This window comes from Numida meleagris, chromosome 2 (genome assembly GCF_002078875.1).
Source record: "Numida meleagris isolate 19003 breed g44 Domestic line chromosome 2, NumMel1.0, whole genome shotgun sequence".
NCBI lineage: Eukaryota > Metazoa > Chordata > Aves > Galliformes > Numididae > Numida > Numida meleagris.
In genome coordinates, this window is record NC_034410.1 from 52533549 (window position 1) to 52558584 (window position 25036).

The 25036-nt window shown below is 41.9% G+C and overlaps 1 protein-coding gene across 5 annotated transcripts in view; it reads right to left on the reverse strand.

Annotated features, from left to right (window-relative positions):
* TPK1 (thiamin pyrophosphokinase 1) overlaps positions 1 to 25036 on the reverse strand; it is a 314743-nt gene that overhangs the window by 138390 nt on the left and 151317 nt on the right. For all 5 annotated transcript variants that reach the window (XM_021388536.1, XM_021388538.1, XM_021388539.1 and 2 more), the window contains one exon: positions 21967 to 22039. In XM_021388536.1, coding sequence (XP_021244211.1) covers positions 21967 to 22039 — 73 coding nt within the window. The remainder of the gene's footprint in view (positions 1 to 21966; positions 22040 to 25036) is intronic.

Below are 25036 nucleotides of genomic sequence, written 5' to 3' on the forward strand. Positions count from 1 at the left end.
CACATAGCCCATATAATTCCCCCACGTGGCCAGTTAAGGTCAGATGGCAGACGGAGAATTATAGCAGAGAACTGAATAAGGTCAGGCCGCCCATTCATGCAGCTGTACCCAATATTGCCTTCCTGACAGACATATTGATTAGGGGGATAGAAACCTACCATTGTGTCCTAGACGTGGCAAATGCATTCTTCAGTATTTCCATCCATGAAGAATCACAAGATGAGTTTGCATTTACATTCCAGGTCATTCAGTGAGGGTATATGCACTCACCTACATATTGTCATAACTTAGTGGTGTGTGACCTAGCAGATTGGAATAAACACAATAACATCAAACTGCACCACTATGTTGATGATCTCATGTTGACATCTGACTCACTGGAGGGATTAGGAAAGTCAGTAGATTCAATCTATAAGAGAAAAGGTGGGCTATAAACCCACAGAAGGTGCAAAGACCAGACCTGTTGGTGAAATGCCTGGGTGTAGTTTTGTTGGGAAAGACTAAAGTACTACCCAGTGTGATAATGACAAGGTTCAGGTATTCCCAGTTCAGGCATCTATCTTTGTGACTGTTGAAAGAAGAGCTTCAGAAGATCCTAGGCCTGGTGACATATCACGGTGATGCACCAGAAGAGAGAATGGTCACTCCACCGGAGAAGAGACCTGTTCAGGAAGGGAAATACCCCATTCCTGAAGATGCCTGGTATATGGATGGGTCCCTCAAGGGTAACCCAAGCAAGTGGAGAGCAGTGGCATACCATCCCTCCAGTGAAACAATCTGGTTTGGAGAGGAGGATGATCAAAGTAGCCAATGGTTGGGCTGTGTATCGGGGGCTCACTCTTTGCATTGTACCACCCAGGAATGGACTGACCAGTCTGGGGCAGAGATCTGTATTTAATCACATTCCATATGACTAACCACACAACCACATGTGTCTACCATGTTTCTGGCCACCAACCTCTACAGTCACCGGTGAACAATGAAATCAACACACTGGCTTGAGTTGGTTGGATTAAGGATTCACCATCTAAGCAAACTGCCCACTGGTTACATCAGAAGCTGTGGCATGCCAGACAAAAGACAATGTGGGCAGCTGCTAAAGCATAGGGGCTTTCTGTACAACTGTCTGATATTATCCAGACGTGCTGAGACCACAATGCTAGCTCCAACATGAGACCAAGACTATTGCTCAAAACAATAGCCTACGTTGCTAGAGGACACGATCCTCTCCAGTGGTGGCAGGTTGATTACACTGCCCCCCCCCCCCCCCCCCCCCCCGGGGGGGGGGGTTTTTTTCCCCCCCCCCCCCCCCCCCCCCTCAGACTGAGGGGGCGAGATATGCCCTGACCTGCATCAACAGAGCAAGTGGGCTAATGCAGGACCATCCAGTGCCAAGAGTGAACTGGGCATATGCCATCAAGGCGCTCACCAAGTTGATGGCCGCCTATGGGACACCAAGCCATTGAGAGCGACCAAGGGACTCATTTCCCTGATGCAGTGTACAACACTGGGTAGAAGAAAACAACATTTAGTGGTGATTCCACCTGCCATATAATTCGATGGGGCAGGCCTTACTGAAAGTTATAATGATATTCTTAAGGCTGCCCTGAAGACAGACTTTCAGTCTCTGGAAAAGTTGACAAAGAGACTCTACAAAACCCTGTGGGACCTGAATGAAAGGCCTAGAGACAGCAGACCCAGTGCCCTGAAGATACTGCAGACAACGTGGGCCTCTCTGCTTAGGATCCAAATTACGGGCACTGATAATGGGATAAGATCCCAAATTGGCAATGACAACAATCTTCTGGTCCATGCCCCTGAGAACTTAGAACCAGGTACCATAAAACAGAATGGCCTTGGAAGATGCAAGCAGGACCAAAGTGGTGTGGCCTACTTGCACTCTGGGGGAAGTTATTGGAGGTTGGGGGATTGGTAGTCCCCAGTAATAGGTACATTCTATTTTCCTTGGAAAAATCCACTGTTACACCTTACAGAGCACCTACTAGCAGTTATAAAAATACAGGTCAGTCAATGAAATAAATACCTACACTTGAATGTATTCATCCATGCATCAGCTGTAAGTTGAAACAAGAAACTTACGATGTATGATTTTGCTCTATTAACTCTAGCTTTCAAGTGTCTTTTTACTGGGTTGTTTATTCCCACCAAGAGCTCTAACAGACACCTTAGAAAAAATCCTAGAAGAATATTTGTGGCAATAATAAACTTAGTTTTCCAATTTTGATAAGGAATGCTGTTATCAGCATTCAAATTAAGCTTATTCTTATCCTAAATCATTTAACAAGATTTAATTTATCAATGGTCAAATTATCTAGTTATGTCATTAAATGAAATACACTCTCTCTGCAACAGATGCAAATTGCATCAGGTCATTAAATTGCCCATTAAAAATGTGCAGATTAATACTAACCCAATGGCTGTAAAATCTGTTTTTGCTTCTAAGGAAGGAATATTATCGTAGATTCAAATGCTTAAAAAACACCATCACATGACTCAAGAAATAAAATCCAACCCCTTGCATTGTTTATGTTTAATGACCAGAACTGCAATTGGAAAACGCAGTGCCTGAATTCTGTTGTTTAGAGTCAAGCTAGCTTCAGCAAAGTCACAAAAGCATCTCAACTGATGACCCAAAAGTTGAATTAAAAAAAAACTTCTAAAAGAAAGATTCTTTCTCAGGAGATCATCACAATCAGCACAACTCATGAAACAGTTTCGGTGTTGTTCTTAAATACTATGACACACTTGAATTTGGGATTTGAAAACTGAGATTTCTGTCCTCGCTTCTGTGCCCAAGCTGGGACACTAGAAAGCAGGCTAGTCATTCAGGGTATAGCTGTCACCTTCTGATAATGACAGCATTTTCAGTTCCTTGTGTTCATTTCCACTAGCCAACCTGCTTTTACTCAAGTTCTACTTTGTTCTCTTTATCAAAATCTGAAGATAGGTATCATTTTGTCATGGAGTGTAGTTGTACAACTACAGCATGAGTATTAAACTTTAATAATCATGCTGTCCCCATGGCTCAGTTTTCCCAGTTAATTTTTTGTGTTCTCTAGGTAACTGAACTACCCAGTACTATATGTGGAGCTCACAGACAACAGCTCTACGCCTGGAACCTGGAGTTCTGATCTTCAGAACAGTGTTTTCACTAATAAGTTCCTCTCTCCTCATCAGGCCTTCCTCCACTTGCATGCCTAAGACTTGCTTTTACTTATTTTTTGAGTTCACATGGTTATACTTGAAGTCCATCTTGTTTATCTTTCAACTTTTGTTTAAGAACCAGGGTCATGCAGAAGTTGTTTAAGATAAAAGGGATGGAAATCTGCCTTCTCATCACTTAGTGCAAAAGTTCCTATGCAAACGGCCTATTCTCAATTTCTCAAGGCTTTACTTTTTTGAAATACAATTATATAAGATTAAAAAACCCAAACAAAATAAAACAAAACATGTCAGAGCACAGACCTCATAGACTTTCTGCTCATCTCCACGACTCAGAATTCAAATTCTGATCATTCTACTCATGTTATTTTTGGGCCTCAAATCTGAAAGATACTGTGCCACAGTCTACCAAAACTAAACTGAAAATACTATAACTTCTTGTCTGTTCAGTGACTGTATTCTGAAAGAGTCTGTCATCCACCCTAATTCCCAAAAAAGTGAATGCAGATTAGCTGCTTTTGTTTCTAGTCTCATTACAAACTTACAATGTTATTTCACATTAACCTTTACTTTTTATTCTTATTATTCCTGACTTGTGCATGCCTTGTAATATTTCTACTCCATACTTGACTGCCACTTTGTCATATTTCTGGTAAAGCAGTAAAAACCTACCTGCATATCAATTACAGTTGTTTAGTTCTTGCACATTACTAAACACAGCATTTCAGTTACTCTTTGTTGACGTTATGCAATTTTCTAGGTGGGCTATGTATATCATTCAACTGCAGCTCCAATCCACATTAAATTGTAGTTCTTCCTTCCATTCCACACTTTACCCCAAGTTATGTCTTTATTCTTTAGTAACTAAAGCAGTCTTATATGTTACGGAGACATAGATATGCTTATCTGCGTTCAGCATTTAAAAATGAACTGATTTACTAGATGTGTGTGGTTGAACTCAGTAGCTGGAGAGAATATTGATCATTTCTCATCACCAACCCCTTCCACAGTTTATGAATAGTACTTCTCATCCTCTCATACCTCATTTTTATTCATATGCTGAGGGAGGAAAAAAAAAAGCATTCTACTTTTTTCAGACTTAAGCACTGAACTGAAGTCAAATGACTACATTAACATAATAATAAAAAAAATTCTCTAACAGTATGATACAGACCCCTATCAAAAGCTTCTTTAGCATACACTAGCTCCAAGCTCAGCCAGTGATGTTGTCAGCACTGTCTGTTCCCCTTAAACATCCAGTAATTTGAATGATTTCAAATTAAATTGAGGTATTTGGAAACAAAGTGTGACTATTTTCATTATTATTAGGCTTACTTTTCAAAATAAATATATGTATTTAGTGAAATCAAACTTTAACACTGTTTTTCTGTCTTTCAATTTTTATTTTTAAATTTCATCGGATCACAGAATCTTGAGTTGGAAGGGACCTTTAAAGATCATCTAGTCCAGTTCCCCTGCAATGCATATGGACATCTACAGCTATATCAGGTTGCTCAGAGACTGGTCCAGCCTGGCCTTGAAATTCTCCAGAGACAGGGCTTCCATCACCTTTCTGAGCTACCTGTTCCAGTGCAACACCACCCTTATGGCAAAAAACTTCTCCATTATATTCAATTTAAATCTTACTTTTTTTAGTTTGAAACCATTTCCGCTTGTCCTATCACCACAAACCCTCCTAAAGGGTCTGACCCCTTCCTTTGTATAGCCCCTCTTTAAATGTTGAAAGGCCCCTACCAGGTCTCCCTAGAGCCTTCTATTCTACAGGCTGAACAGCCCCAGCGCTCTCAGCCTATCCTTGTAAGAAGCTGTTCCATTCCTAGGATCATTTTTGGGGCCCTTGTCTGGACACAGTCTAATGGGTCTGTACCTCTTTTGTTACTGAGGACTCTACATCAGTAAACCATGTGAGGTCACACCAGCACTGAGTAGAGGGGCAGGAACACCTCCCTCGACATGCTGACTGCACTTCTGTGCTAGTATTAAAAAAGGTGGCTTCTAATTACTTCACTGCTGAAGGGCATGTGGAGGACATTGTATATTTCCAAAATTGATACTCAGAATTGGCTGATGAGCAACTTCAAAAACTGAATTACCTGCCAACGTGGTGCTGGACCTCTTGTGTCCTAACACTTGCTGCCTGTAACCCGAAGTAACCACATCCTAACCACCCTTTCACTGAATCATCAAAGGCCAAATGTGTTCCCTGTGCTCAGGCACATAATTTGGGATTGGAATTACTGTGGTTGCATAGCCTTATGTGAAGTAAATACTACTTTTCTGAAAGAGTGGTTAGGCGCTGGAATGGGCTGCCCAGGGAGGTGGTGGAGTCATTGTCCCTTGAGGTGTTCAAGAAACATTTAGACGTTGTGTTGAGAGACATGGTTTAGTGGGGCTATATTGGTGGTAGGTGAATGGTTGGACTGGATGATCTTGTAGGTCTTTTCCAATCTTGCTGATTCTATGATTATCAACAATACAGTGTTCAAGAACAGGTGGCCTTTTAGAAAATATTTTTGTACCATTCTGTGATCGCACAAGTCATTATTACACAAATGCTGTTTCATAGCCTCGATGTTCCGGCATATTTTAATTCACGTTTTGGGTCCAAGTGTAATGCTCCTGCTTTTTTCCTAACTCAGACAAAACTTGCAGTGAGAAAGGCTCAGGTGCAGTCATTGTAGACAAGAGAACTGTTTGGAAGTAGGGAAGGAAAAAAGAATGGAAATTGGCAGGGTTTGCTCTGGGAATAAGTAAAGGATCTATGGACAGATAACAGAGTAGGAAGTCACTGTTGCTTACATCTCCTCTGCAACTTCTCTGAAAGTCAGTCTAATTAAACAAGAGACACTGTAAGCACCAGTAAGATGATCTATGGACTGTTCATCTTTGCAATTTTTTCTACATTTATCACTGCAAATCTGATTTACCCTAACTCTCCAAAGCATCTAGAGTCGCCACAAAAAGTGCATAATGCAAGCAACAAATATAGTGCTCTCTAAGATCCTTAAACTGTTTCTAGTATCTTCTTAATCCATCCATTCATTCTATGTTGGCCTTTCTCCTGCTCCACCACTTTACTTCTGCCACAGCGAATTCTGAATTACCACTCCATTTCTTAGCTGTCAACTGCTACCTACTTTTTTCATGCTTTATAAAACCAAGATCAAGAACTTGTCAAGAATGTCAAATGCAATTATTCTTTTTCTCAAATCACTTCATTTCTCTACATATGTATTTACTTGAGCTTCAGGTCTGCACTTACAAAAAAAATACGTTACACAGAGCTATCCAGTATTCTGTACAGGAGGACACAATCCCAGGAGAATCATCTACTTCACCTCTAAAATGTCTCATAACCTCTGCACCTTCTGATAGGATGTCTCTGTTCAAAACACTAAACTTGGCTGTTAAAGACAGGATACCTGCTTGAATCCAGAACTGCCCGGATTCAAGAAGACATAGGTTGTCCAAATGCTCCAAAAACTATAAAGAACATTTGAAAACTTCTCCAATCCCCTTTCCAAGATCAAACCAAATGTGTTTTATCTACAACTACTGAAGCACATGAAAGTAGGTTCTACTGTTGTTGATAAAAAGTCCCTTACAACACCCTGCCTCTCAGACCAAATTACAATTGCTTAAGGACCAGTGGGAGCTGAACTCTTTTGAGACAGTAATGAAGCTTTCATCATGGAAAAACACATCAGAGAGTTTCAGAACCCCCTTGCCATCTCTCCCATTTAACAGATGACTAGGAGAATAAAACGTGAGTTGACCTGTGAGATTCCCAGTTTCTTCACAGCACATGCCCACTTCCAGCCTGGGACATGCTCAAGACATGGAGAACTCAAGTTTATCAGAGAAAAGATTGCTTCTGGCACATCTCTTTGTGTAAGCAACTGTCAATACTAGAACAGAAACACACTTCTGCTTGTATGCTAAGTCTTGATGAGTACATTTACATTCTCTTAAAGTCTGTGACAAATAAAGGGTACAGAGCATGTCTGGATGCCTGAAGAAAAGTCCCCACTACTGACATTACAATTTCCACCAGTGGTAATAAATAGTCCCAAGAGACACACCCGTACTTGATTAGATGACAGAAGGGATATGGTCCCCCTGTGATCATTAGCACCCTGTCCAGGCAATTATCCATTGTATCCATTACCCTTCAGACATATTTTTGTGGCAGGATTCAAGTAAGGAGCTAGTGGATACACAGAAAAGGGATATTACCACAAGGACCTTTACAGGCATTATTCCTTCTCTCAGTTCAAAGCATAGAGAGCGATCACAGTGCTAGAAGTACAGGAGTGCCTGCTGGACAGTAATATTAAGGCATGCAGTGAAATTATCAGTCCGTTGCAAACCCTGAGATGCCTCTAGAGGCAGGTCTCCAATTTTGACTTCTACAAATGCCATTTTTATCCTAATTAAAATAGTAAGTATTTAAGCCACTCAATTATAGTGACTTCTTTCTTTTTCACTGTATCTTGAAACACTAGATGGTGAACAAAACAAATGGAGGGCTTTCATAAGCAGTACCTGCATACTGGTAAGTCAAATGGTTCTGGCTTTTAAATGCCAGAAATAAATGGAGCAAGGTCACAGTAAACCATTATAATCCATGTTTAATCTCTGTCCATTCTCTGAAAGTGTCCTCCCACAGCTGGGCTTAAAAGGATGAAAGTCTCTGAAGCTCTAAATAGAAGACTCCTCTTAAAGGCTACATTTTTTGCAACCAAATAAAAATATGGTAATGTTAACCAGGAATTTATGGTGAAGTGCCAACTCTTCACATGAAGGACTACGATCAATTAGGTGCAAAGTAAATATTGAATTATTTGTCTCAGTTGGATTAATAGTTGCTTAGATACATAGAACATTACAACAGCACTTGCTGGAGGATTTGAAAAGTCTTAACACCTGCAAATCGCATGTTCTAACTTCCACTGTAGTTATTTAGGCTATGATCTCCTTGCACGATTTGGATCTGAAGCATTTTCTGTTCTTCACCTGATGAAATGTCCAGCAAAGTCAAGGAAGGACTAAGCAGGAGTTCTCTTTTAATTCGTCTTCAAACGAGAACATCTACAATCAGTAAAAACAGCAGAATACTGAACTCAGTAAACTAAAAACACTAGCTTCATTAGGGAAAAAGAATATTTTCCATGCAAATGTACTTATCACATTCACTTCTTCACAGCTGCAAAACATAGCTGCAGAAATAACTTATTTGCTGATGCATCAGGGAAATGTTTCTATTTCAGTCCAGTTTTCTTCCCTTTCCTCTGCTGCCATTACCTTTACATTTCTCTCTTAAAATGCCTACCCTCTTCTAACTTTTTAAAGACTCCCTGCCTTTTTCTCAGTTTCCTTTCCTTATTTTACTCTACCGAGATCTCCTTATTTTCCCTTAATTAATTTAATCATACTGAGGACTGTTTCAATCTCTAATTATCCTCCAAATCTATTTGATTTGAGGAACCTTTATTTATGTTTTAATCAAAGATCATCTCAGCTTCTTCAAACAAAGGAATCTGACAATACACCAGAACACAAACTAACTCACACTGGCCCCGAGACTCTCTGGATTTCACCAAAGCTTCCTACAGAGTCAGCTTACCAAGCCTTGATCCAAACACTCTTTACTGAGCTCTGCTGAGCACACTCAAGGAACACAGCAGAATCAAAGCAGAAAAGCAGAGCTTCAAATGCTTAGTGATGACTGAAAATAGCAAGAGCTCAAAAGAATATTAGACTTTGGAAAGATAGGACAGAAAAATAAGAGAATAGATAAGAGAGGTAAGTAGGAGAACTGCAATTTGCAGGCCTTTCCCCAACCAGTTGTAGTTAAACCTGTCAGAACTTTGGTTCTTTCATTCCCCTCCACTCCTCAAGTTCCAATAAAATTTTCTCCAAATACATGTGAATGCAACTTTCACCATCCTGCACTGTTTCTCAGAGCAGCTATAAAAGCAAGTGTATTTTGCAATTTTTTTCCCAAATCAGAATTCAGTAAGGAATAATTCTCCAGAATCTGCTCTTGAATTTTTCTGAGGTGTTGAGACTCCATCTCTTCTTTGTTTTCATGTCAAAAGTCCAAATTACCTTACACTTCCATGGTTTAGTTAATTAATACAAGCAACTTCATATTTGGCAGCCTTAGTTAATCCTTTGTTTCACTGACAAGCTACAAAAGCCTTTTAACTTTTCTATCTTAACAACACACATTTTATCTGTCTTTTTCATTTGGAGGATTGTATAACATTCATTTATCTGCATAAATACAAACAGACCAAACAACTTCCTTGCGTCTGGATTATCATCCTTGAGATTTTGTTATTGCATTGTTCCAAGTGAAGTGTAAGCACCATAAAGGCAACACTATGGTAAATACACAGTAGATCTGAAACAATATGCTAATCTATTGTGCCTTCTTAGTTCATAGTTGTGTCAAACCAAGGGAATGGCATGGAGCTGCATCAGGGGAAAGTCAGTTTGGTTGTTTGGAAAAGGGTTCTACACTAGAGAGTGGTCAGGCACTAGAACAGGTTCTCAAGGGTAGTGGTCACGGCACCAAGCTGATGTTCAGAAAGAGCTTGGAAAATGCTCTCAGACATAGAGTTTGAATTTTGGGTGGTCCTATGTAGAGCCAGGAGTTGGATTGTCGAGGGTTCCTTCCAAATCAGGATACTCCATGAATCTATGAAGATTGTGTCAAAAATGGAGAAGTTTACGTAGGCCTTGGTGAATCTCCCTCATGAGGTTAGAGGCTATGGAGAGTGACTCTGCACAATCTATGCACTATTTCAAAGCAGGTGAATGCACTCAACCAAATGCTCACTACAGGTCCCTGAAATCACATCCAAAGATTTCCTTCTCATCCTTCTATTGAGTCCACCTTTCCTACTCTGAAAGGAGGAACAGGCTACATATTCTCCCTCCCTCTGCATCTGAAATGAGAACTGCATGTTCTTTGACAAGATGCATAACAGAAACTTTTGCAGAGGCTGCCAAGTTTCTAGAAGTACTCAAAAAAAATGTAGCATGATTTTGGGGATTTAGTGCCTTGCTAATGACTGCATCTGTGTTGCTGCGCTTTTGCTACCTAATGGGTTCCCCTTCAATGGAAGCAAGCTTAGAAATCCCACAGAGCATTTGGGCTGAACTTGGAGTTTGCAGACACATTTGATGAGCTGCAAGGTTCTAGATTCTGCACTTTTTTTGGAAACTGTTTTAATTAGCAGTCCACAAGCATGGGCCCTGAGCTCTGAACCCAGGAACAAAGTGCTATTAAATTCTCTACAAATTAAAAATGGATATATAAACCCTAGTTACATCTAAGAAGGCATATCATCTGAGTTCTCAACCATTAGTAGCATATATTAAAGCTGTCTCTTTTGTCTGAAGAAACTTAATCACAAAATAATTGTTCAATTTCCTTCTGTAGAAAAAATTGTTTATCTTTAAAACATCTTCATTGTTCCTTGATATGAAGTTAATTTTTTTTTCAATTTTTTTCTCATTTTCTCCATGAGAGACTGACAGATTAGAGTAAAGGATTCTTTCAGACTTTAACACCAGATTAAATTTTTTGAAACTCTTGGAAGTAACTCAAATGTCTAATGAAATATAGGTTCTACCATTTCCTCTCCTCAGGCCATAACCCTTCAGAGGAAGAAAAAATTTCACTACAGCATAATATTAAATTGAAATTAGATGCTTGACTAAAATACCTCCAGTATACATTTTTTTCTATATGGTGCATTGTCTTCTTAAACATTACACTGCCAGGCAGTTGATCTTCAGCTAAGGCACTTGTGAGAACACAGAAAACAACTTGCATCCTGTATAATGGCATTTATGACAATAATGGCATAATGACAATCCAGGAGATTCCTGGAGTCTGTTGAGGGTAACTTCCTGGTCCGGGTATTAGACGGGCCGACCCGAAGTGAAGCCTTACCAGACCTGGTGCTCACCAATGTGGAGGAGAGCATTAGAGAGGTTAAGACTGAAGGCAACCTGGGCTGTAGTGATCATGCCCTGGTGGAGTTTGCGATCTGGAGGAATGCAGGCCTGGCAAAAAGCAGAGTCAGGACCCTGAACTTCAGGAGAGCAAAATTCCGGCTGCTCCAGGAACTGCTGGGTGGGATCCCCTGGGAAACTGTCCTTAAGGGCATAGGAACAGAACAGAGCTGGCAGCTCTTTAGGGACACCTTCCTGAGAGCGCAAGAGTTCTCCATCCCCCAGCAAAAGAAATCGAGCAGAGGAGGCGGGCGACCAGCATGGCTGAGCAAGGGCCTGCAGCTTAAACTGAGGGAAACGAGAGAAATGTATGCGAAGTGGAAGCAGGGTTGTGTAGCCTGGCAAGAATATAGGGACGTTGTCCACATCTGTTGAGGTAGGATCAGGAAAGCCAAGGCACAGATGGAGCTGAACTTGGCTAGGGATGTGAAAAATAACAAGAAGGGGTTGTACGGGTACATAGGCAGGAGGAGACAGGCCAAGGAGAGTGTTCCCCCTCTGATAAATGAGAACAGAGAACTGGTTTCCTCAGACATGAAAAAGCTGTGGTGCTCAATAAGTGCTTTGCCTCAGTCTTCGCTGGTGGTCAGGCTCCCCATATCTGTCAGGACCCTGAACCTCTAGGTGAGGGTGAGAGGAGCAGATTCTGTCCCACTGTAACCATAGAACAAGTCCAAGACCTCCTCATGAAACTGAATGTGTGTAAGTCCATGGGGCCAGATGATATGCATCCCAGGGTTCTAAGAGAGATGGCTGATGTGGTTGCTGAGCCGCTCTCCATCATATTTGAAGAATCAGGGCTGTCGGGTGAAATCCCCAGTGACTGGAGAAAGGGAAACATTACTCCCATTTTTAAGAAAGGGAGAAGGGATGACCCAAGGAGCTACAGGCTGGTGAGCCTCACCTCTGTGCCTGGGAAGATCATGGAGCAGATCCCCCTGGTTACCATGTTAAGGCATATACAAGACAAAGAGCTGATTTGAGACAGCCAGCATGGCTTCACCAAGGGTAGATCTTGCCTGACCAACATGGTGGCCTTCTATGATGGAGTGACGGCATCGGTGGACAGGGGAAGGGCGATGGATGTCACCTATCTGGACTTCTCCAAAGCCTTTGGCAGGGTCCCTCACCACATCACCCTTCTCACCAAATTGGAGAGGTATGAATTTGAAGGATGGACTGTTTGGTGGGTTAAGAACTGGTTGGATGGTCACAGACAAAGGGTTGTGATTAACGGTTCTATGTCAGGGTGGAGGCCAGTCACAAGTGGTGTCCCCTAAAGTTTTGTCTTGGGACCGGTGCTCTTTAACATCTTTATCAATGACATAGACAATGGAATCAAGTGCATCCTTAGCAAGTTTGCAGATGACACCAAGCTGAGCAGCACAGTCGATACACTGGAGCGAAGGAAAGCCATCCAGAGGAACCTGGACAGGCTGGAAAAGTGGGCGCATGTGAACCTAATGAGGTTCAACAAGGCCAAATGCAAGGTGTTGCACTTGGGTGGGAGCAATCCCAGGTATTCATACAAACTGGGGGAAGAACTCCTTGAGAGCAGCCCTGCAGAAAGGGACTTGGGGGTCCTGATGGATGAGAAGCTGGACATGGGCCAGCAGTGTGCACTGGCAGCCCAGAAAGCCAACAGTGTTCCGGGCTGCATTAAAAGAGGAGTGGCCAGCAGGGAGAGGGAGATGATTGTCCCCCTCTACTCGGCTCTTGTGAGGCCCCATCTGGAGTACTGTGTCCAGGCCTGGGGCCCCCAGCACAAGAAAGATGTGGAACTCTTGGAACGAGTTCAGAGGAGGGCCACCAAGATGATCAGAGGGCTGGAGCATGTCTCCTGTGAGGAAGGTTGAGGGAACTGGGCTTGTTTAGCTTGGAGAAGAGACAGCTCCAGGGAGACCTCACTGTGGTCTTCCACTTGAAGGGAGTGTATGAATAGGAGGGGAAATGATTGTTCACGAGGGTGGATAGCGATAGGACAAGGGGGAATGCTTTTAAACTGAGACAGGGGAGATTTAGGTTAGATATTAGGAGGAATTTTTTCACTCAGAGGGTGGTGATGCACTGGAACAGGTTGCCCAGGGAGGTTGTGGATGCCCTGTCTCAGGAGGCATTCAAGGCCAGGCTGGATGTGGCTCTGGGCAGCCTGGTCTAGTGGTTGGTGACTCTGCCTATGGCAGGGGAGTTGAAACTCGATGACCTTTGAGGTCCTTTTCAACCCAGGCCATTCTATGATTCTATGATTTAGATTCTAAGCAAAAGTCAAGCCAGCTCTACTAAGAGCTTGATCTATTAATTTTTCTATATAGTACACAAAGCCACACAACAAGCATAATCATACTGCAAATGAAAACAGAGTAGTGCTTTTTTTTTGCTTTTTTACTCCAAAATTAGAATCTGATAATGTTACATTCTTTATTATACTTGATAAATTAAAGACTAACTCAGGTCCTACTATAAATACATAGGTGCTTTCAATGATCTAAAAACCAGCTGAATCTCAATAGCATTAATTTGATGTTACCACACAAGTGGAACATAACCGTTTATTCAGGTTCAGTGGAGTGATGTAAAAAAACGGGATAACACAAAGAACTCACACTTAAATAATATGCATTGTATTACTGATTTTCACAAATCTCATCTGTATTTAATCAGTTTTATTATTTCAGGAAACTGCCACCTTGGTGGAAGTGTAAAGAATGAAAGAATTGGAGAAAGATATTTCTTGGTTTGTCTTCACCCAGCACACAAGAACATCACAGTGAAAGTCCTGAAACCCAGTCCTTTACAGAAGATCTGTTCCAACAGGACTGCCTGACCATTCTAATTGCATTAGCACAGTAGGACAGAAAACAGCTGTTCAGGTCAAACACAATTTTAGGCCAGCATATACATATACTCTACTACTTTAGTTGTGCACATATGCCTATGTACCTACTGAAACGCTTAGCACAATTGTACTAATACAGGCAGAACAAGAGGGAAAAAGTTGGTTCAGTCATGGTCATCCACTCTTTACCACAATATAAAAATTAAGGAGAATCAAACATGACTATCAAAAGTCAAATTCAAAAGCAAAATACATTTCAGATGACACTGTCTAAACAGAAGCACTTCAACTGAGGAATATGTTGCCACAGTTTTTTTTGTGGATTACTGCAATCTCCACTTCATGGTCTGAAGAAAAATGTGCGTTTTTTTTGGAGAAAAAAATTATGACGCTATTAAGCACTAAGATACTACTCTGTCTCAGGAAATCTTTAAGCCATGTATTACTGAAAGACAAAAAAAGTTTATTACAGCAGCATCACTGTGCATATGCACACTTACAAAGGCATTCCATATTAGCAGAGCAGAGCCCAGCAACTGGCTGAATGCTCTCTGGTCTTACCTGGTGGGACTGTCTGCAATGTACACCTGTACAGAAGTACCACCGAACTCAGCATCTCCTAAAAATTTATGACATTTCTGGAACATGAAGATATTACTTTGGTTTGGCATGAATAAAAAATCCACATAACCCAAATCACCTACACAGCTGATTTGGAAATGCAATCTTGACAAGACCTCTGAAATACTATTCAAGAATGAAAACAATTTATGACAACTCTGTTGAATAATTTCATGGCAAAGGCATATAGAAAATTCAAAATCCTAAACTGCATACACAGTTTGATCTATTGACCTATAAAATTTTTTAACCTGATGAACCTATATCTACACTAAGACACTGAGGGTCTTTCAATGAGCAAGTGAGGGTTGTTTGGCTGTCAGTGGTATTTGGCAGCTGTATTTGGTGAGTTGATAAGCAGCTAATTCCCTTTGAAGGCTCAGAACTTTATACCTCTTAGGTACACCGCTGACAAGCCTGTGCTTGTGGTAAGAGCTGTCATGCAGGTGACAGCCAGTCGCAGGGGTGTGAGCAAAAAGACCTAGATTTTGGTCACGCACCAAGAGAGAATTTTCTGCTGTCTTTCATATGATATGAAACCATACGATAACACAGAACAGGTTTTGAGGGAAAACTGCATACAATGCAAAATCTCTGAATGCTGGTTTCTCCTTTGCACGCTGGAGATAAGCACTGGGATGTGATATGAGGTTCCTTAGCAAGTGAGAGGACAGCACAATGAGGAATAACTGTAGTTAGAAGGGCTGCAGCCCATGCACAGCTCAACTGGAGATACGGGGTGCAGCAGGAACATTTCCTCACTGCTGGCCTCAGTACACTCAGAGGTGGAAAATCACTGAAAAGATGGTGTACGTATACCAGGTCCTATTATACCAGATCAGCCTGCTAGTCTCAATCACTAGAGCAAAGTTCAGGGGGCAAGACCATCAAAAGGAAATCTTCAGCACCTCAGAACAAAGGTGAACAACTGGAGATGTGAAGTCCAGGTGGCACCGATCACTCTCATCATGTCAGAAGCTCAACAGAGGTAGGCACAGTACTTTTTATAGTGATGTCAGACATGTCTTCAGCAGGACACACAACACCAGGATCACATGAAAGCTTAACTGCTGCTCTACAGCAAAACAGAACTGCTTTATATCCACCTGCACAATTTTACAGCTCCTACTGAAGCCTTGAAACCTCTCACAAAAGAATCAAGTTCTAAAGTGAAACACGCTTTCTTAGAAACCTGCTCAATGTAAGAAAAATGCTTGCAGTGAAACTTCTTAATAGTCTAATTCCCATCTTGTATACAAAATTCAGTTTTAGAAAAAATGCTGAAGTTTAGAGATAAATTATAAATTAAAGTAGTCAGAGAAAAACAATACCTTTATGTAATAAGTAATATAACAGAGGGAAATCAACTTTGAAAATTATTACAAATTTTGGTCTCAGAAAGTCAGCAGAGAACATGACAGAGAACATGACATCAAAACCCGCAGTTAAGCAAGGCAGCATATTAGCTAGAGATGTACCAGCACTACCATTCAAATACAATTCATAAATCTAATTATAAGTACATCATCATAAAACCGAAAGGCAATGTTCATACCATGTCTATTAAGCATTTTCATAACCCTGATAACCATTAAACCTAGAAATGTAATAGAAAAAAAAATAAAGAGAAAATGCTACAGCTACAGAACTGCCTGTAAATATCAGTAGTTCTGTGGGGTTTAAAAAAGAAAGACAATAGGAAAAAGAGTAGATGTCATCAAGCAGATGTAAATATATTCACAGCATTTAATTACAGACCTGAGGTACTGCCTACTAAATCTACAGAAGCCTTCTAAAGCACGTGCAGTTTGCTCAGTAGAAAAGCTGAACTGGATTTTCACCAAACTGCACAATCTGCATTTCAGAAGGCACTGTATTCAACCTTCTGTTTCCAGGCATCAGTACAGATTTAGCATAATTTTAGGTAATGTCTTTGATCTAAAAGCCTTCCAAAACTGAGTTGTCTTTGAGACATAACAATACAAATGGCTGCTTGATCTTCAAAGTGATGTTTAAAAGGTTTCAATAATAGAAAAATCCAGCTAAAGCAAGAAGTAGATGAGTCTGCAGCAACAGAACTATCACAAGTTCTCTCTGCAACGCACTGTCATTTCCATCTCTTCGCTTACTATAGTGTGCCACGCTTAACAGAGATGAACACATGAATTCATTCTATGGACTTTATTTAAATAAATTTCCCGGACGTAACTGTGATAATCCTTCATAAAGGAAAAAGGAAACACCTGTCATCTAATCCTTGCTCAGCTAAGCACATCAGAAGAATTGGCTTGAAGATATCCCTTCCTTTGTCCTTGGGAATATGTAAGCCATGTTTTCTGCAATGGCATAGATCTGCTCGCACTCAATTTCATCACTAACATGAGGCAGAAAACCTTCCGAGTCTCGTAGCAACATCCTGGCATGAAGCTGGTGTGACAGGGGAGTCAGACCTGTAATTATTTCACCATGATGATACAACAGCTTAACAGAATCCTTACATCTGCTTTACAGAATCCTAGTTAGTTTCATGCCCTTCTTACTCAGCACTACACAAGTCTCTTCGACACAATTGCTCATAAGTAAATATACTCAATAATTAACATCCATAAGCTTTACATCTCTTACCCATTGGTTTTCTGTCCTCAAATAGATAAAATAAATTATGGTGCTTTAATTTCTGTCAGTAAGTCACACTCCATTGCATATATAAAACTTAACAGAACTATACAGCACATTTATAAAAAATACAAAAGGAAACGTACCTTCAGCTTCACAAACACAAAGAAAAAATATTACCTTATTTCCTCACATAAATTAAACCACTGCAATTGAAATACCAAAGGAAGCTTCAGCACCACTTGCCCTTCACCTGGCAGCTGGATCCACAGCAAGCAAGTCAGAAAGAACAGACAGAACAGTTGGCACAACTTTTCACTGTGCATCACACTAAAAGGCAGAGGGGACTGCAAAGGATGAACATGTTTTGGCACTTGCTGCTTCCTTTACTTTCACTCCATGCACACTCTACTCAAACTGCTAAGTGTTAGAGCTTCCCCATCTCTCTAAGCTCATTTTTGCTGGCCATAATGAATTAGTTATACACATGCAAAGGAGTATTCCACCCTCCATCTGGCATCCCATCCCCTTTTGTTTTGTGTAACAGTTGAGAATAAGTTACAATAGGTATATATGGAAAATCCATGTCCCAGCACAAAACATTCTGCGTACACGGTATGAATGCTGAAAAAGCTCAAGCTGTAGCTACAGTGCAAGTCACTGATAATCATGGCCTGGCAGCAGCTCAAGATGGTTGCATATGACAGGAAGTTCAGGAGCAGGCAGGTCAGCCTTCTGCCTGCTGGAACAGGAGAGGTAGCTGAGCAGCGAGTGGGAGCAGGAGCATTAGCAATGCCAACAGAATATTCTTGTTATTTCAGGAAAACTTAACTACCTGGAGACATTTATCTAGACACACATTTCAAGGGAAAATTAAATACATTGTTGTCCAAAAGCAATATGCTCAACTTCAGAAACATTTGGCTAATTACTGAAATGGTTGGCAGTGGCCTGGGAAAATGAAACTGGAGTGATGTTGCATGGTGGATGCCTATGCTTTCAGGTTATTATGTGTGTTAAGAATGTGTGGAAGAACTATTTTTTCTTCTGCCTCAAAGCTTGCTTCATGAGGCCTTTTGGGTGATAAGGCTCTAACTGACAATTGCCAGTTATCTAGGGGGGTGAGTGGTGGGTGTCACTGTGCCAGGGTGCTTCTGCTTGTGATTGTAAAGAGAAGCAGAAGTGGGACAAGCAGTCTTTTTCGGGGGTGCAGCTTGAAGGAGCTGACCACTGCAAAAAGTGATAATGCTTGTGAATGGCAACGAAAGCACTACTCCCTGCTGGCTTATCTGTTGGGCCAGATGTGTCACACCAACAGAGAGAAAAGAAGAAAAAAAAAAAACCTGTGAAACGGGAGATAAAAGGTCCCCCCTAAACTAAGAAGTTTGGAGAAGAACTCCCAGAGAAATGAAACCTTTTAGGGGAGAAGAGCTCCCAGAAGAAAAGAAACTTTTGATGGTGGAAAGAACCCCCCGGGGCCTGCTTGCTGTGAAGCTTCCTGGCTCTCGCCCATCCCCTGCGGTGATTGGATGAGTTCCTGAGATCAACGGAGGCACTACAAACAATGCTGAACCCACGGTGGTGACTGTATCCCTATTGCTTTCTACAAGGACTCCTTGCTTTTTCCTACCCCTTTTCTATCGCCCGCCTTCCCTTCCCCATTTTCCTAAGCAACTAGGATTTGTAATAAACTGGTCGGGCTAACATTTGACCCGTTGTGTCTTAATCTCGCCGTTGGGTACACATACATTAAAAGAACTTCCTCTCCCTCCTATAAATTGGAGCGAGACAGAATGGTTCAGGCTTTCCATTCAATCAAGGGTATTTGAAAGCAAGCCTGAGGAAGGGTAACACTTCAGAAGCATTCCAAAGTTGAAGTAATGGAGCATGAATATCAAAATGTAGCATGGGAGAGGGCTTGATTTTGTACTGGGAAATAATGATCAGCTGGTTGACCGCAGATTTTTACAGATTCTCATCCAGTTGCTCACAACTGCTACATCATATTAGTCTAAGCTTTGCTACAACAGTTCTTCCACTTTCCCATTCATTATCGTCTACAATTGATAAAAGAATGCTTGAAACCATAGCAATATTACCTAACGACATCATTTCACCCCATCTCTTAGTGAAACCTGCATGCGAGTCAAAGAATACTACAGTGAAGGGAGGACAGCACGGGCAGCCACCCTAACTCACAACATGATACCATACTTCCCTGGAGGCAATGACGCAAAGCTGAGCTACACATGTAAAGTTCTCTCACTGCCTACTTCATGTAGACCTCACCTACTTTGGGTCATCAACACATATGCTTGCAAATGACACTGATTTTGGAAATTGCCTGGACAACAAAGCACACATTTCCTGGACAAGACACTTAAAAAACAAACAAACAAACAAACACTAAACAAACACAGACATCTCCTCAGATACTGTTCAAGTTTTATTTTGCTCAGGTCTCTTTAAGTATCCACTGCTGTTTACTGCTCCAGTTTCTGGACTACAGAATTTTAGTTTAAAACGGCAAAACAAAATTTTCCTACCATGTACAATTGAACTCGAAGTCATCAAATCAAACTGTTTTTTCCTTAGTCACATATGAGGATCTCAAGATACACTGTTGTAGACTAGGTTATGCTCCTCCTTGTATTTCTACAGTCTTGAAGAAACACTACCTCCTATCAGAACAGGGGTTGCAGGGGTGCATAAACTCTGAGCTAGAATGGAGAATGGGTCGCCGTGCTCACAGAAAATACGTAATCTGAACAGTTAGTTACAATGGAGCCAACAACTGAGACACTACAGCCAGAAAAGTAAACTTTGTTGAAAAGTGTAACATCAGTGTACTTTAGTTCAATAGCTGACTGTGCTCCTCCCTCTCCTACCACTTCGATCTCTCTTCTTTCCCCCTCTGTTAAACGAGCCTTAAACTGCATTCTTTGGTAGGTCTAACCTGCTTACCAACATGCAGTTTATATAAGCATTAATACCAATGTCTGTAACAAACAGAGCAGTTTCTCCATTTACTCACAGATCCTAAATTTCCTGTCTATAATAAGCATCACGAATCCGAAGCTTTTTATTTCACTTCCCAGGCTACAATCCAAGGATTCCCTTTCATTTTTCCTGTGCTGTTCTCTCAAGGCAGACAATCACACACAAACTAATATATAGGAAAACCCACAGTGCTAAATGAAGGACTAGAATGGAATCTTGCACAGTTGGACAGCCCTCCCCTTGAAGTTTGAAACCATTTGCTCTGTTTGATCACAAGTCAGTCAGGGATGATTATAGGCAAATTTGAGCTTCACATGTTGAATCAGCAGTAGCCAAACCTCAATGTCCACCTCCTCTTGAGGATCAAACAGCTCTTGCAAGTACAGCCTGTTGCAATTGGCACACTGAGGTAAACCATGAATTTTCAGAAATCTGCTGGCCAAGGAATAAGGGTAAATCACTGTGTCTCAGCACAAAAGCCTACATGTGTAGGCAGATGGTAAGGGCAGAATAATAAGCTAAAACCAGAACTTTTAAACCTCTCTGGAGTGTAGCCAACAATAAGCCTTAAGACATAAGAAACATGAGTTTACATTTACGTTGCTCACTGGAAACCTGGTGGCTACACTTGGAGGAATAAATAAACAGATGCAGGAATTTGTCCAAAAATTCATTAAAAAGGCATTCTACTAGGGAAGCACAGAAATGGTCAAGGTATAATTCAGTGCTTCAGTGCCTGATGAAAGAAACAGATGTCTTTAGCTTCCTGCTGAAAAGGTAAAGCCATATCATGCAAAAATCAGAAAATGAAACATAAAATGGTTTGAGTTGGGAGGGACCTTTAAGATCATATAGTTCCAATCCCCCTGCTATAGGCAGGGACACCTCTCACTAGACCAGATTGCTCAAAGCCCCATCCAGCCTGGACTTGAATGCCTCCAGGGAGGGGGCATCCACAACTTCTCTGGGCAACTTGTTCCAGAATCTCACCACCCTCACCGTAAAGAATTTCTTCCTAATATCTAGTCTAAATCTCTTCCAGTTTAAAGGCATTTCCTCCCATCCTGTCGCTACATGGCTTTATAAAAGCCCCTCCAGCTTTCCTCTAGGCCTGCTTCAGATACTGGAAGTCTCCTCTGGAGCCTTCTCTTCTCGAGGCTGAGGAGCCCCAACTCTCTCTCTTCTCCCATATGAGAAATGGCTCAAGCCCTCTGATCATCTTTGTGGCACACAGAGAAATCACAGAGAGAAACTCTCCTGGGAGTTTTTGTGGGGGCAAGCCATTTGGAAATCTTGGGAAGTGTATCTTTATTGCTATGTATCTCCACAAGGCAAAGCAAGTCACATATTTTTCAGGAAGTTTTATCATAGTTCCTTGTCGCTATAATCTCCAGTAATACACCTTCTATTTCTCAAGCTGGTGCTATGAAACTACATCTAACACAGGAGTTGGGCAGTAATGCAGCTCCCGTTTTTACTTTAAGCATCACTACAATGAGAGGCAGAGCACAACATCTATGCCTGTAAGGTACTTCACACCCGAAGACCCAAAGACACCAAGGGGAGCTAAAAACACCTAATAACCAACGGGGGCACCAGGGGGTTGGATTCTACCACACTCTAACACACACAAACACATCCAAGGGATATTACTTTACCTTAACCTCGTAGTACGTCTTGACTTCAGACTGGATGGAATCGAAGTCACCACTGATGTAATCAGGCAAGAAGCTGAAAGGAAAGAAATGAGCAATGAAATGAAAAAATCATTCAACTTACTTTATTTTTTTCAAGAGTTTTAAGGAGTAGAAGCATTAATCTGTCAAGGGAATACGAGACAGTTACAAGAAAGTTAAAACAGTGGCTGACACAAAACAATGTCACAGGCAAACAAATTGTGTCCCTTCTCTGCTAAAGGAGCTGCACACTGGCATGATGTTTACACATCTCCCCAAGTCTGTGAGGCAAGACTTGTACCTGCATGTTCCCTCAAATATATTTCTAGTCTATCATACCAGAAAACTACTCGAACAGTTATAGAATTGTAGAATCATTAAAGCTGAGAAAGGCCTCTAAGATAATCGAGTCCAACCGTACATCTACCAGTAATACTGCCCACTAAACCATGTCCCTGAGTACCACATCCACATCTTTCTTGAGCACCTCCTGTGACGGTGACTCTACTGTTTCCCTGGGCATCCTGTTCCAGTGCCTGAAACAAGTTTATCTTTTTTATCACCAGGAGATGGTGATCATAGTTCTTGAACAGCTGATTGTCTCGTTCCAATTTACAGGAGGGATAAGGGGTTCTTTTAATATATGCATACCCGACGGTGAGATTAAGACACGTGTCAAATGTTAGCCCGACCAGTTTATTACAAATCCCAGTAGCTTAGGGAGATGGGGAAGGGAAGGTGAGCGATAGAAAAGAGATAAAAAAGCAAGGAGTCTTTGTAGAAAGCAAGAGAGAGAGTCACCACCAGGGGTCCAGCGTTGTTCGTAGCGCAGACGCTGATCTTCTTGGGTGATGGGTCATCAGGGCTTGTTGTTCGGTTGCCAACCACTTTGGTCGATGACCGCTTTGGTCGATGACAACCTCCAACAGCAGTACGAACTTATTTATAAGTCCAAATTGGTTGAGTCAGCTCTCTTTGGAGTGACAGTTCAAATCCAAAGTGGTTGAGTCAGCTCTCTCTGGAGTGGCAGCTTCTGGCTTTGGGATCTCAGCAGAAAACTCCTTTGTTCCCATCTTCCGGGCCTTGCCAGCAGATAAGAGGGAGCAGAGAGGTGCCCACCTGCATCCTGTTTTTCACAGGATACGATGGTATCATTCCCCAGTCTCCCATACCAAGCTGGTGCTACTTGGTCTCAGGCCAGATCTTCCGCCAGTAAACACTCCTGAGCACTCTCTTCCTGGGGCAAACAGCTCTGAAGGAAATGCTTTTGAATGTTCACACGGTGATGTTGATTGCCACACGGCGACACCCACCATTTGCCTCCTTGGTAAGTCAGTTAGAGTCTTATCAGAAAACATACCACAGAAAGCAAGCTTTGAGCCAAAAGAAAAGAAGGGTTCAGACACTGATATCTCACAAATGAGGTACTTTTTCCCTTTTCCCTTTCCTTCCTTCTATTTACATATTTATTACAAATCAATGAGCAAGGTAAATTCAGTGCAGCATCTTGGGTTTCAGACAGCAATTACAGAAACTGCAGTCAGAAGTCAGAGGCAAAGAATAATAATGGTTCAAATGAGACTGTGGAGCCATGACAGAAGTTATACGGGGATTTTCTGTAACAAAATAAAGACCTTTTCAGCAAAGGTCCCAGATTGGTTTCCTTCACTTTCAAAACACAGAATCATAGAATCATAGAAACATGAAGGTTTGAAAAGACCACTAAGATCAACTCACCACTACCATGTCCCTTAGTGAAAACATCTATCTTTTTCTTGAAAACCTCCAGTGGCGGTGACACCACCCATCTCCCTGGGAAGCCTGTTCCAATACCTCACCATGCTCTCGGAGAATAAATTTTTCCTAAAGTCCAACCTGAACATCCCCTCATGCAACTTAAAGCCATTACCTCTTGTCCTATAACTAGCTACCTGTGAAAAGAGGCTGACCCCCAGCTCGCTACAACCTCTTTTGAGGTAGCTGTAGAGAGTGATAAGGTCTCTCCTGATTCTTCTCCAGACCACACAATCCCAGTTCCCTTACCCACTCCTCATAAGACTTATGCTTCAGAGGCTTCACCAGCTTCGTTGCCCTTCTTTGGACACACTCCAGGGCCTTAATATCTTTCCTGTAGTGAGAGGCCCAAAACTGAACACAGTATTCAAGGTGCAGCCGCCCCAGGGCTGAGTGCAGAGGGACGATCAACTTCCTAGTCCTGCTGACTACAATATTTCTGATAAAAGCCAGGACACCATTGGCCTTCTTGGCCACCGGGGCACACTGCTGTCAACTAACACACCCAGATCCTTCTCCTCTGTGCAAACTTCCAGCCTGTCATGGTTTTACATAGGTGTTCCATGTCATAACATCATGCAAGACTGTCAGAGCTGGGACAGCTGCTGGGAAGCTGCAGTTCCTCCTGCTGCTGGATGGGAACTGCAATTCCCAGCAGCTCTGGTCACCCCCACAGAATCACAGAATGTTAGGGATTGGAAGGGACCTCGAAAGGCCATCTAGTCCAATCCCCCTGCCAGAGCAGGAACTCCTAGATTAGGTCACACAGGAACACATCCAGGTGGGTTTTGAATGTCTCCAGAGAAGGAGACCCCACAACCTCTCTGAGGAGCCTGTTCCAGTGTTCTGTTACCCTTAATGTGAAGAAGTTTTTTCTCATATTTATGTGAAACCTCCTACGTTCCAGCTCGCACCTGTTGCCCCTTGTCCTGTCATTGGATGTCACTGAGAAGAACCTGGCTCCATCCTCCTGACACTCTCCCTTTACATATTTATAAACATTAATGAGGCCATCCCTCAGTCTCCTCCAAGCTAAAGAGACACAGCTCCCTCAGCCTTTCTTTGTAAGGGAGATGCTCCACTCTCTTCATCATCTTTGTGGCTCTGTGCTGGACTCTCTCAAGGGAACTCCCTGTCTTTCTTGAACTGAGGTGCCCAGAACTGGACACAATATTTCAGATGTGGTCTCACCAGGGCAGAATAGAGGGGGAGGAGAACCTCTCTCGATCTACTGATCATAGCCCTTCTAATACACCGC